At 45.5% G+C, this 14,056-nt stretch overlaps 1 protein-coding gene across 1 annotated transcript; it reads right to left on the reverse strand.

Moving 5' to 3' along the window:
• Nucleotides 1-1,245: 1,245 nt before the first annotated feature.
• LOC118081275 (zinc finger protein RFP-like) lies at nucleotides 1,246-12,868 on the reverse strand. The gene is made up of 8 exons (XM_035107699.2): nucleotides 12,368-12,868; nucleotides 8,591-8,686; nucleotides 7,825-8,055; nucleotides 7,364-7,386; nucleotides 6,034-6,152; nucleotides 4,929-4,961; nucleotides 3,745-3,774; nucleotides 1,246-1,964 (listed from the first exon to the last, which is right to left on the reverse strand). The coding sequence occupies exons 1-8, from the start codon at nucleotides 12,833-12,835 to the stop codon at nucleotides 1,447-1,449; spliced, it is 1,518 nt and encodes a 505-aa protein (XP_034963590.1). The 5' UTR covers nucleotides 12,836-12,868; the 3' UTR covers nucleotides 1,246-1,446.
• Nucleotides 12,869-14,056: the final 1,188 nt, after the last annotated feature.

Here is a 14,056-nt window from a genome sequence, read left to right on the forward strand (position 1 = left end):
ATAATACATTCACTTTTCTATCTGTTTTTAAACCAGATTGCATTTCTTCTGTGTTTTGAACTGTCCCGTGAGAAGAAGACCACGGTGGGACAGAGGAAAGCAGAAAGGAGAGGGCATTTAACCCACCGATGGAGAGGGGAGGAGGAGGGTGGTCGGGAAGCTGAGCCAGAGTAGAAATAGCTTCGCTCCTCCCGCCCACGCAGGCTTCCGGGCGAAGGAGAAAGTACAGCAGGAGGGGTTTTTTTTAACACACCCACCCATCCCGGTTGCTCCCTGATCCTCTCAAAGTGAGTGGGTGGGTGGATGGGGCGGGACAGCAGCAGATTTTCCTCACCCACGACCACACATGCAGCGTACAGGGTGTGTGTGTGCAGCCCGCTGCATTTTGCAACGCTACTTAAAGGGAGAAATAAAAGTGCACTTGGGCACAGCTCCATCCCTTCTGCCCGCGGGAAGCCGCCGCACTGAAAAGGGAGAGACGGGGTCCTTGCTTGCTGGTGGGGAGCTTTGACAGGGAGCTGCTGGGAGAGGTTCCAGCGTCCCTGTCGAAACCATTCCCACCCGCCTCATTGGGGCTCCTCTCCCGCACTCCTGCCATGCACAGGAGGCTTGGGAAGCAAGCTGTACACCTGGGCGTGCAGGGAAAGGGGAGGCCACCGACAAAGCCATGCAGCTCCCCCACTTGCTGGGGTGCCCCTGAGAGACTGGCGCCCTGGCACAACGTACCACTAAGCCCTATGGGAAAGACGGCTCTGACCTGGTGCTGAAAAGACGCTCCTTGGGGGAGCATCAACCCTAAACGCATTAACTGGGCAGAAACCCCACTCAATGAAACTAGGATTATTTCTGACCAAGTGTGGAGTGGAGATGGCGAGGGTGTATTTGCAGAGGGCATTTGAAGCTGACACGCTCTTCCAATTTCTTTTTTATTTTCTTCCCATCTGAGGTCTCCAGCTTTCCTGCCTGACATGGGGGAAGTGGTTCATTTTTTTAGTCCTCTATTAATCCAATGATGCATGCATTTTCATAGCTGCATAAGGTCTTGTGGGGAGAGGACGGTTTCGTAGAATCGCAGAGTTGCGAGGGGTCCTGAGGGTCATCTAGTCCCACCCCCTGCAGTGCAGTAAACATTTGCCCAACGTGGGGCTCAAACCGACAACCCTGGGGTTAATAGTCTTGTGGTCTGCCAAATCAGATTTCTCAAGAGGAAAACAAGCTTGAAGGTGAGGAAAAGATTATTTATTGGGACTGTTAAAAGTGTGATTGTCTCTTTAAGAAGAAGTAAGCTGCAGAGGGAATTATAGGAAAAGGAAGGAAAATGAATCCTCTCAAAGGTCCCCCTGAGAAACTGCCCAAAGTTCTCTTGGCGGGTAAATGTTTTTTATGTTAGTCACTCTGGTCTGGAGAGAAACTCCCAACTGGGCCTGAGAGGCAGATTTAGTCTCCTCAGGAGATTCTGAGGTGGGTTTTATTTTCCCACAGACAAAAGAAAGGGAGGAGGGTCTCTGAAGAGAACGAGGCTCCTGAGAACGTGTAGAGTTTGGCTCCTGAGTCAGCGTCAAAAAAAGACACACGTCCCCCTTCATAGTCCAGAGTCACCCGGATCCTCCTGGGCTTCTCATTCAGGGACAGAGGAGAGGAATCAGGGGAGGTTAAAGCCACGAACTCATCTCCCCACTTCCGCACAGCCCAGATCCCCCCCTCAGGACTTAAGTCAAAATAGCCCCTTCTCCCCACAGACTTCCTGGCAACCCCCACAGCCCATATTCCCTCACTTCCCACATTGACTTCCCAGAAATGTCTGCCTGCTGTGAATCCCTCACGTCCCAACACACAAAAATAGTAGCTGAATCTCTCAGGATTGTTGGGCAGGTCTTGAGGTCTGTCACCCAATCTCAGGCTTTTCCGATCCTTGGACAGAATGAGCCAGCAATTTGCTGTGTCTGGATCCAGAGTGACATTTGCTGTTGGGGAGAAAAGAGGGAAAGAGAAGATTAGGCAGAATCAGCTGAGAGAGAGAGAGACGGACATCCTGAAACAAAAAGCACACCAAAAAAAACCCGATTTCCTTTGAGATCAATGGGATTTCTTTGCATCGCATGCAAGACTGAGACTCCTCCTTGCAGACTCTCATCAGAATAAATATCTTCCTTGTTGGTGTCTAAATCAGTTTTCTCCACTTTCGTATATTTGATGTGTATTGTTCCTGCCCTTCTCTCAACCCAGGCATTTTCTAAGAGGAAAAACCACTCAGCAAACCTTTTACTCCTCTCTTCTGTGTTAGTGAAGGGGAAAGAGAGGAAAATTGGAGGAGACAGGAGAGAGAAGCTGCTCTCCTCTGCCAATCTTTGTGGGAATTGGCTTTTGGGGACCTCTGGGTTGGGCTGGGAGATGAGAACCCCCCGTTGTTGTAATAATAATAATAATAATAATAATAATATAATTACATTTGCATACTGCCCTTCAGCTATAGGTCTCAGGGTGGTTCACAGCATATAAAGACAACATAAAAACACATTGAGGCGTCCCATCACTTTCGATTGGGGGGGGGGGTCACGTTCTGGGCCCTCATGCCCACAAGTTAAAAATCGTGTTAAGAGGGGAGCCTGTTTATTCCTGCTCTCCATTTCACTCACCCACTTGGTCTCTCCTTGCCTTCCTACCATCTTGGGAGTTTAGGCCTTGCCACCAGGGAAGAGGAGGCAGGTGGCAGGGCAATTTTACAAAGGATGGCTTATTCAATACTTCTCTTTTGAATTTAATACATACCTAAGACTAGTTCCCTGGGGGAAGGGGGGAATAATGCAAAAGGTTACCAGTTTGGGGCTGAGTCATGATAGGCAAGTGTAGGGCTGCCATGTTTTGAAGAGCAAGAAAGAGGACACATTTGCCAACTTCTGCTTTTAACCATGGATCACTATGACAACTCTCATTTTAAATACCCCTACTATATGTAGGCTATAGAAGGTGTGATATATTGCTAGTAGCAATGCTCTTAACTTTCAACAACAAAATACTGTAATAATAATACATATTGCTCCCTCACTTGCCACATTAAAGTTTTTGGGCTCATGTTCACATCTTTGTGAACATAAGTGTGCACAGAACAATTTATTAAACTGTTTAACATCTGCATATGGGCTCTCCTTAAGGGCAGGGGGATGTTAACTCCTGCCCTCCTGGACTCCTTCTCCAAGATCTTGTAGCTGAGCCAGCGTCCTTTTAGATCCGCCACAAGAGAAGGGATTTTGCTAGCTTGAGATGCGGCTCGGTTGTGATTCTCTGCTGCAGACTAGCTAAGCAAGGTGGCTTAGATCTGAGTTTAATACACTAGAAAAAATTTCAAGGGATCAGGTAAACCAAAAAACCAAACAAAAAAACTTGGGACATTATGCCAAATTTTAAAAATCCACCCAGGCAGAAATTTTAATCATGAAAATAGAGGATGTGGCAGGGAAAAAGAAGACATATGGTAACCAGGCCTGAAAAAGGTCACATGGAAAAGCGACCCAACTCTCTCTAGGCAGGAATAAAACTCTTCCCTCCTCTGTCTGATCCTTCTGGGAAGTTTCCCCCCCCCCTTCTGCACCTCCAAGTCCACCCTCTCTGCCTTTGCGGTACAAACAGCAGGGCTAGAGTCAAGCTGTAGATGCTTCTCAACTGTACAGAAGAGACTCTTGACCCCCCCCCAATGAAACACTAGTCCCCCCCCTCCTGTGAATTGGAGTACCATGTGAAATTTACCTCTCTGGAGATTTCTGAATGACTGAACATCTGAGGAAGCAAAAAGACAGGCTTAATGGGCTACATTGCAATAGCTCAAAGAAAATCTTTTTACAAAACATCACCATAACATAGAATCTGTTGTTTCCTTATTTCAAATAAAAGATTAAATCATAGAACAAATAATTTCAAAGACGACAACCGTAGGCCTAAGGAATTGAAACAACTAACGTGTTTAGCTGTGAATCCTGCATTGCAGGGGTTGGACTTTCAAACTCTACTATCAGAAATGGTAAACCATACTAAAGAATGGCGGAATACAATCATTCAAAATTCACAAATGAAATGGTGATCTGTACTGGATGGATGAAGAAAGGTTAACATCTGCCCCAAGTAAACTGGTGGGAAAAAGCTTTTGAAACCGGAATTTCCAAGAATGCTGACAAACCAAATTGCAGAGGAAGAATAGGCAGAGCTTTGCACTGTAATTCCAAGGGTCTCGTGCAATGGGAAGTCCTCCCTTGTGGAATGGGGCTGATCTCAAAAAAATTGTGGGAACTCTCAGGAGATTGGGATGGCTGAAGCACGAGAAATGGCTGGTGTGCTTGAAACTCTGAGGAAGAGGCGGCTCAGCCTGGGCAGGAGGTGGAGGAGGGACTGGGTCCTCGCGGGTGCCCTTTAAAACACACTTCACCAGGGGGAAATCCAAGCAAATTTCGAGAAGCCTCAAAAGAACCTTTCCAGATTGTGTGGAGGGAAAGCAAAATGCAAGGGAGGTTCCCTATATGAGAACTTGACAAGAGGGACATTGGACTGACCTTGCAGGATTCTCCTGAAGGGCTTTTGTAAGATATTGTAAGGCTCTGAGGCTTTTTCCTACAAACAAGCAGTATATAAATTTTAAGAAAGAAAGCTAAATCTATAAAATTGAGGGGGAAACCAGGATAATAGTCTATATGTAGAAGTGGAACTCAGACTGGTGTGCAGGTTCATTGCAGGGACAAGCTCTGCCCCCAACCCAATCCTTCAAACCCCCACCCAGTTCATTCATGGGACAGACAAAGAACCCAAACACCACTAGAGGACTGTTACCCAGAGTTACGCCATTGATGGGGGTCCTAAATTCTGCAGAAGAGACGGTTCAACACCCATGAAATATCAGCCCCCATCCCTCCTGTGAAATTGTTGCTCCCCTGGAAATTTACCTTTCTGAATCTGTTTTCTGAATAACAGAGCATCTGAGGAAGCAAAAAAGATATAAAGTGTAAGGGCAACACTCTTCCACCTGAAATAAATCTCCATACAAAAGTAACACGTTGTGGCTCCCAAACGTCAAAAACCCAGAAGTAAATGCTGCAAGAGCCGCGCCTCGGAAATCGACCGTTTTGTCAGTTGAATGTCCTTCCGGAGCGGATTACGTTCGACATCCGAGGTTTGACTGTACAAGTATTAAATGCGGTGGAACCTCAGAAGCCGACTGCCTTTGAACTCGATCATTTCAGCTCCCAAATGATAGGAAAACGGAAGTGATTGTTTTTTGGAAGCCAAACCTCCAGCACAGCTTCTGCAGCTTCCGAATGGATGCAGGAAGCTTCTTCAGTCAATCGTAAGCCGCGCCCTGGTTCTTGAACAATTTTGGAGCGAAAAGGATTCATGGAACAGATTAAATACAAGAACCAAGGTACGACTGTAAAAAAATGATTAAAAACAAGGAAATCATAGGAAGAATCAATGAAAATAACTAAAGCTTTAAAACTAAGCAATCATAAAGCAAGCGTACAAATCTATCTATCTATCTACCGGTAAATGTAGAAAAGGTCTAATCTTCTCCAAAAGAAGATCCAACCCCCCCCCAATCCAACCCCCCCCAATCCACCGCACCGAAATCAAACCCACCCACCCCGATCCAACCAAAAACACCCCCATCAATCCCACCCCACGATCGACCCCCCCGAAAACGTCAGATCCATACCTTTCCAGACACCACTCAACCGAAATCCAGGCCGCTTGAAGCCCTAGCTGCAGGGGGACGTCTGTGGAGGAGACGGCTCAGGCCTTGGCTCCACTGCTGAGAAACAAGCCTGAGCAGGAGGCAGAGGGGGAACTGGGGGCTTCTTAATGCCCTTTGACTCCATTCAGAGCAGGAAAAGCTCCAAAAGGACAACCCCAGATTGTGTAGACGGGGAACCAAAAGGAAAAGGAGGTTCCGTAGGGTTGTAAACAGATGCACATGGGAGGAAAAAATCCCGACTTTGCTCTACACTCTGGTTCAGGCTTTTTTTTACAAGCTCCAGCATCATTTTTCATTACCTTTCCATTTTTTTATTGTATCCTCCACAAGGTGATTTACATGACAGGATTCCAAGATCCTGTTCCTCAGCTCTGGAGGGAAAGCCAGTGGCTTCTCTAGACTCTCTCTTTTCTCATACCTGGTGAAAAGAAAAACAATGTCAGCCCATTCAAATCCACAATTCTTGGCACAGGAAAAGAAAAAAAATTGAAAAAAGCCCTGTTTCCCTGGGATTCAAACAGCCTCCCTAAGTGCAAGAATGGAGGGAGAGGGAGGGGGCAGGGCCGGAAGGGACCCAAGGATCGACCGCTATCTACCAAAACCTACCGGGGATCTACCAGTAGATCGCAATCAACCTTTTGGACATCCCTGGCCTACAGGGACCGGCAGGCACTGAGTGGGGAGATTAATCCTCACTACGGACTCCTCAGCCAGACCCCCAAGGGCCAACACAGCAACCCCAGGCCTCTGAGTCTCCCCACTGTTGTCTATTAAAGAAGTAGCAGAATCATATGGTATCAAAGGGCAGGAATTGTCTGAGGGTGAGGACAGGGCAGCACACATTTTCTTTTTCTTGGTGTCCCCAGAGAAGGTGTGAGAAAGATAAAGAGATTCACTTTTCTTGGAAAACGTGAAATGTTCCTTAAAACCTCTACTCTGAACCTGAGTGACACCTTAAATTTAAATACTGCAGCCGGAATATGGTCAGGAATACAGCCAATTCCTTTATGAGAAATCACCCCCTCCCAAGGGGCTCTATGGGGCAGGTTTTTTGCTTGAGATAAAGTGGGGTGGCCGGCAGAGTGTTTGCTGTAAGAGTGACTGAACTGGTCAGTTGAGAAGGAAACACCTCAGGCAATAATTGCTCCTAGGACAGAAACTTTGCCTTGTTGTGTGTGCCAGTAAAACAGCCTTCTCTTAGCGACACTTGAGTAAACTCAAAACACTTGTTTCTGGAGCTTGGGGATCTCTTGCTTTGATACGTTAAATAGCCTTTGCTCTAGAATCAGATGTTTGCAGAAGATGAGACAGATCTTCCACAGGTGCGCAACCAAATCAAACGATTAATCAAAATGACATTCAGGCCAATACAAAACAAATTATAATCTGTATAATTGTGTATAATTACAAAAGTAAAACCAAACCTCACAAAGGAAATGGCGCTAATTCATTGGGGAGAATTGGGGGGCTACAAATTCCAAAGAGGGGGTCCTGTTTTACCAGTGAGATGCTGCAGGGAGTGAGTCCCACAGTCTCTCCCCTGCAGCCCCTGTTTGAGGGCCATGTTTGAGGTTCTTGCATTCTGGCCTCATGGAGGGATGCTAATGGAAATGAGCCAGATCCACTTACCTCTGCAAGGTGCTTCTCACATCCTAGAGGGAAAAAGAGAAAGGAATTCACTGCACACCACAGGCCACACTAGGAAGACCCCCTCAGAAGTTGTGGAGGGAATGGGAAGAGAAGCTTGGTCAAGAGACCGGCTTATGTCGGAAGGAGGCCTGAATGCTTCCTCAGTGAAGCCCCTCACAGGGCAGGAAGGCAGCATTGCCCAGTGGGAAGGCATTCAGAGACAAATCATCAGCAAAGAGCAGAAAATCACCTCCCGTTCCATCAAGAACACAGAAGAATCTCTCGTCTGCATTCAGATGAGTTAAGCATCTTAGGTCTCTTGGGTGTTCCTATCTATTACAAACCTGACTAGAGGCTCCATCAACTGAGCCCCTGCACTCCTTGCATACATGAAAGGGGCACAGAAAGGACGAGAGGCAGCCTTTTCCTGCAGCCTTGGGCTGTTCCTGCCACCGTCTTACCTGCAGGAGTTCACTCGCTGGCTGCTGACGCTTCTCCTCCATCTCCTGGATGATCTTCTCAAGAGAGGAGAGTTTCCTGGAGAGTCTGGCCAGCTGCTCATCCCTTCTCCCTGCAATCTCCTTCTCCAGTTCGCCCACATGATTCAGCAAATGTTTTTCTTGTTTTTTCAGGAACTGGTGCAATTGTCTGAACTTCTCCACAGTCTTCAGCCTCTCCCTTTCTGTTAATTTCTGCAAGTAAAGATGAGGTCTGAGTGTGGACAATGGTCAGCCTTCAAAACAGCAGGAAGAAAATTATAAGAATTCCACAGGGAGGGCACTTCTGATTTTTCAGAGACATGAAACCTACAGCCAGTGGCTAAAGAAGTAAACATTTATTTTGAGGGGAGGCCCTTTCCATTGATCTTTCTGTTGACTTATATTTTGCAGAGGGCTACTGCCTAAAGCAAAGAGCTTCCCCCCCCCCAGCCATAGATGTCCCCTGCATGTTTTGGGGCATGGCGTAACCTGAGTTCTAAGTTGTTCAGAGAACATTCATGGACATCAAACACCCCTCAGTTTACACTGGGGCCATTTAGGTGTAGGAAGAAAATAGAAACAGAGGAGGAGGACGACGACAAAGTGCAGAGTTCATCCCCATAGCTCCCCTGTTTTCTTTAAAGGTTCAAAATGGCCTGAGTTTCCTAAAAAATTGAAATTATATACTGCCCTATACCTGGAGGTCTCAAGTGCTTGTTCCCTGTCTAGTAACAATAGAGACCCTTACAAGGAGGTCTTTGCTTTCCTTGTCCAGATCTGCTTGAAAAGCCAGAATTTCCTCTCTCTCTTTCCTCAGAATCTCCAGGCGGCGGCAGATCTCTCCCTAAAGAGAAAAGGAAAAACTCAGATTTGATTGAGACACACAGAGAGGAGATGAAAATCATACTGTCATCTTGCGCCCAGTGGCCTTGCTATAATAGCAAAGTAGTTGACTGGAGGAAATAAAAGTCCAGATGTTTTCAACCTTTTTGTGTCCACGGCTCCCTCAACAAACTCCCCTTGCTTGCAGCCCCTCACCCTTTCTCAAACCCCCTCCCTTGCAGAGTGCTCTCTCAGCCTCCTCTCCTGTCCTCTCTCCTTGCGAGTCCCAGCCTGACTTGAGATCCCAGAGAGAGGTGGGAAGAGGAGAAAGGGCCAAGGCAGGATCCCACCTGGGATGAATCAGTCCAGCATCAAAGAGATAGTGAGGTCAACCCAAGAGGTGAGAGATGCAGGGATAGACCTGAGCTTCTCAAAACTTCACCCATTCCCACTTTTTTATATATGGGAAGAATATAAGAACCTATTGGAACCCAAAACCCCATGGTGGGCCTCGCCTTTTGAAATGGTGGCAATGGATGGTAATCCGAAGGGAGGGAAGTGGCAGACGTATAAGGATCTTGTGGAAAAAGTAGATGGTGAATATAGATTAAAATCATATCAGCAGGTTGAGTGCTTTTGTCAAAGCTGGTTACAATATTGTCAAGTACAAAGTGCATTTAATAAACATAAAATGATAGGCTTTCTGGAGAACAAATCAAAGTTACAAGATTTATTAATTGATAATTCAAAAAAACCATTGGCAAAAATTTATAAATTTTTATTAGAATGGGAGATGAAGGATGAGGAGGTGAAGCACGTGATGATCAAATGGGCGCAGGATGTAGGAAGAACAATATATAGTGAACAGTGGGAAAGGTTATGGAGAACTGACATTAATTTTACAGCTTGCATGGGAATCAGGGAAAACATCTGGAAAATAGTCTATAGGTGGCATCTAACACCCGGAAAGTAAGCAAAAATATATAAAAATGATGCCAATAAATGTTGGAAATGCAAAGAAACTAAAGGGGATTATTTCCACTGTTGGTGGGGTTGTAAAAAGGTAAATAGATTTTGGACCGAAGTTTATGAGAATGTAAAAAAAATATTGAAATGGACAATCGAGAAAAAACCCGAGATTCTATTATTAAGCCTGATCCCGGAGGACATGCCATCAGATAGAAAGAACATCTTGCTTTATGCCTGTGCCGCGGCCAGATTGTTAATAGCACAAAACTGGAAGGGAGAGAAGCTACCAACTATACAAGATTGGCGTATTAAATTAGTGGAATTTATGAATTTAGCTAAATTAACTGCGATAATCAGGAAAGTCCCCAGACAGAAATGGACAAAAGAATGGAAGTATGTAGAGGATTACCTTCGAGCTGAAGGTATTAGTGCTAGATGGGTAATTTGCTTTGATTAAATTCACACAAGGTCACTGGAATTGTAAGAAAAGGTGAATAAAATGAGATAAATGTAAAATGATAAGTTTATAAGGGAAAGCATAGTAACGTTCAGTATAATAGGGAATCGATATGTAAATGTTGGGAAGTTTATTGTAATTTTATTTCTTGTATTTTCTTTCTCCTCTTTCTCTTTTCTTTTTCTTTCATTTTTTCTCTTTTCTTTTTTCCTCCCCTTTTACTTTTTCTAATAAGTTTTGGTTCTTTTTTCTTGTATTATTTTGACTTATGTTTGCATTTGTGTTATATTGATTTTTTTCCCATTTGTGCTGATTTATGTTATGTTATGTTGAATTATGCTGATTTTATTGTTAATATGTTTAATATTTAATAAAGTATTTTAATTAATTAAAAAAAAACTTCACCCATTCCAAACCCCTCTTCTGCAAGCCTAGGGATTTTCCACCCTTCCTCTTAACATCACTGCTTTGCCGCTTAATTGGGCCAAATGGCAACTCAGGTTTTCTGCTACTTGTCAGTTATTTTTTCTGCAGTAGCCAGAGCCCACGTGTGCTTGCGCCACCAGGGGAGATAAAAGTGCTGCAGCTTCTTCCATTTCTGGACCAAAGAAGTTCTTGCTGTGGCCAGAATCCACCTATGTAGACCCTTAGATCAGAAGATTGCTGTCTGGTCATCCCGCCAATTCAAAGGGGCCAGCTTCTTTTCACTATTATTACTATTTTGTGGCATTATTAGCATTGCATGACAAAGGAGCATTTTTGCACCACAGTAGTAGAACAAGTGACCCAGGTGGCGCTGTGGGTTAAACCACAGAGTCTAGGGCTTGCTGATCGGAAGGTAGGCGGTTCGAATCCCTGCAACGGGGTGAGCTCCCGTTGCTCGGTCCCAGCTCCTGCCCACCTAACAGTTCGAAAGCACATCAAAGTGCAAGTAGATAAATAGGGACCGCTCCGGCGGGAAGGTAAACGGCATTTCTGTGTGCTGCTCTGGTTCGCCAGAAGCAGCTTTGTCATGCTGGCCACATGACCCGGAAGCTGTCTGCGGACAAACGCCGGCTCCCTCGGCCTATAGAGTGAGATGAGCACCGGCACCGCAACCCCAGAGTTGGACACGACTGGACCTGATGGTCAGGGGCCCCGTTACCTTAGTAGAACAAGTGATTTTTTAAAAAAGGGATTAAAAGACACTATAGCTTTAACTATACGGGCCTTTATCGGCAAGGTGATGTCTCTGCTTTTTAAGATGCTGTCCGTATAGTTAAAGCTATGGTTTTTCCAGTAGTGATGTATGGAAGTGAGAGCTGGACCATAAAGAAGGCTGATGCCAAAGAATGGATGCTTTTGAATTATGGTGCTGGAGAAGACTCTTGAGAGTCCCATGGACTGCAAGAAGATCAAACCTATCCATTCTGAAGGAAATCAGCCCTGAGTGCTCACTGGAAGGACAGATCGTGAAGCTGAGGCTCCAATACTTTGGCCACCTCATGAGATGAGAAGACTTCCTGGAAAAGACCCTGATGTTGGGAAAGATGGAGGGCACAAGGAGAAGGGGACGACAGAGGATGAGATGGTTGGACAGTGTTCTTGAAGCTGCGAACATGAGTTTGACCAAACTGTGGGAGGCAGTGGAAGACAGGAGTGCCTGGCGTGCTCTGGTCCATGGGGTCACAAAGAGTTGGACTAAATGACTAAACAACAACAAAAAGGGATTATATATATATATATATATATATATATATATATACACAGTATATTGCACAGGTCCAATTCGAGTTGCCATTAAAAAGTCATCTTTCCCTTTGCCATTTGGGGTGAGAGGAGATCCTCAGCCCCACCCCCGCTGAAACATCATTGCACAGGCCCCAGAATAAGCATGCTCCCCACCAGTAGGTGCTTCCACGCAGGGCATTGAGGAGGCATCCTGGTAGCCAAAGGAGACATGTACTTAGTTGTGTATGTGCAATTTAAATTTGTACTGTTCTAAATATGTACAAAGCAACCTTGCTGGGGGATGTGGATGAGGTTAACCCTTTCTCTCCCTACCAAGGTCCCAGTTCAAATATTTGAAGCTGCTGCTAGTATTTCAAGATCCCCTTGACTTCAACTCCCTCCTCCCAGCCATCCCAGGAGTCCTCAGGCTTCCCCTTGGCTGCTTCTAACGTAATTAACACAACCAATTAATGCCATGCCTACTTTGGACCTGAGAAGAAAAGAAAAAAACCTCCCAGGAAGAATCCACAGCTATTTCTCCCTCCTCAAGATCCAGGGATCTCCTACCTTGTATTCTTCGAAAGCCTCCTCCAGAGGAATCACCTTGTGATTTTCATGTTCCTTTGATCTGTCACAAACCACACAGATGGGGGCTTTGTGGACTTTGCAAAAGAGTTTCAGGGGCTCCAGGTGTTTCTCGCAGACTCTTCCTTTCCCTCCATCTCCCTCTCCCTCTTCGCACATTCTCCCTTTCCCCCCTCCTTCTTCTCTCCCCTCTTGAAGGCTGAGATTCTGGGCTATTTCTACCATATTAGCCAGTTGCCTGTTGGGGATGAGACCCCTTCTCTGAACTGTTTTTCTGCATTGAGGGCAGGAAGCCTCTGCCTCCGATTCCCCCAAGTACTGGATCAGGCAGGATCGGCAGAAGTTGTGCCCACACTTTGCGATGGTCACTGGATCCTTGAAATAATCCAGGCAGATGGAGCATGTGACTTCATCACGGAGACGCTGGATGTGACCCCCTGCAGCAGCCATGGCTCCCTCGCGCCAAAAATCCGAGTTAAGTCCCGCCTTAAGGAAGGAAGTTTCCTTTCGCGGAAATGACTCATAAACTTAGTGACCACGTGATCTTTTTTAAAAAGAAATATGTCCCCAGGTCTTTGCATTTGCTGAATGTTTTCTCAAGTAGCAGCGAATGTTTCCAGATTGCTTCCCATGCTTTTGATTACACATAAACACACATGTACCTAGTAAGTTGCACAGTATTTTCATTCAAAGGCTTCATTGTCATTTTTGAATTGGATAAAATCTGCCTCTGACCTAAATGGACGGGAGTTCTGATTTAGCAAGTGTGAAGAAAACTCCTAAGAATCTGGTTGCTAATTCTAACTTTATCTGGTTTTGAGGTCAAAGGAGCAAGGTTTTCAACTGAGATGCCAGATGGCAGGCTGATTTTTAACCAACTTTTGCATGGTGGGTCCTCCTGAGATCATCAAGCAGCAGTTGTTTTTACTACGTTTGGACACAATTGGACACCATTTTGAATCGAGATGGCAGGCTGCTCCTTTCAAAACTGTGCTAGTTTTAACCACCTATTTCAAAACTGAACTGTTGTTTTTTTAGTTCCCTAGAACCCCCAAGGACCATTGGGTACAAAGATGCTATTATTTGATTTAAATCATAAGCAAGTGGTCTGTGACCCTTCAAACACTCTTGGACTCATCAGCCCTTGGCAGCATAGCCAATGGTCAGGTATTGCAGGAATTGCAGTCGACCCTTTGGAGAGATGTAGGGCCATAATCTGCTCCTCCCTCCATCAAATGCCGCCTGTGGGGAGCAGAAAAAGTAAGAGAAGTGGTGCCTCCTCTGCTTGAGCTTTCCTACCCTAGCTGGCCAGGACAACTTGGAAGTATGAATTTGAACCCCATAATTTTTTTCCCTCCTCCCTCCCAATCCATTTTCCTTTTGTGTTGTTTCTTTCCAGTGTTTGCCTATTCCTGTACAGTGGAACCTCGGTTTATGAACACCTCAGTTTATGAATTTTCGGTTTATGAACGCCGTGGACCCATCTGGAACGGATTAATTCACTTTCCATTACTTTCAATGGGAAAGTTCGCTTCAGTTTATGAACGCTTCAGTTTATGAACAGACGTCCGGAACCAATTGTGTTCATAAACCGAGGTATCACTGTACTAGACAGCTACGATGGTGATGTTCTCTGTCCACTGTTGCCTCTGAATGCCCATTGCCGGAAAC

This window comes from Zootoca vivipara, chromosome 2 (assembly GCF_963506605.1).
Source record: "Zootoca vivipara chromosome 2, rZooViv1.1, whole genome shotgun sequence".
Lineage (NCBI taxonomy): Eukaryota > Metazoa > Chordata > Lepidosauria > Squamata > Lacertidae > Zootoca > Zootoca vivipara.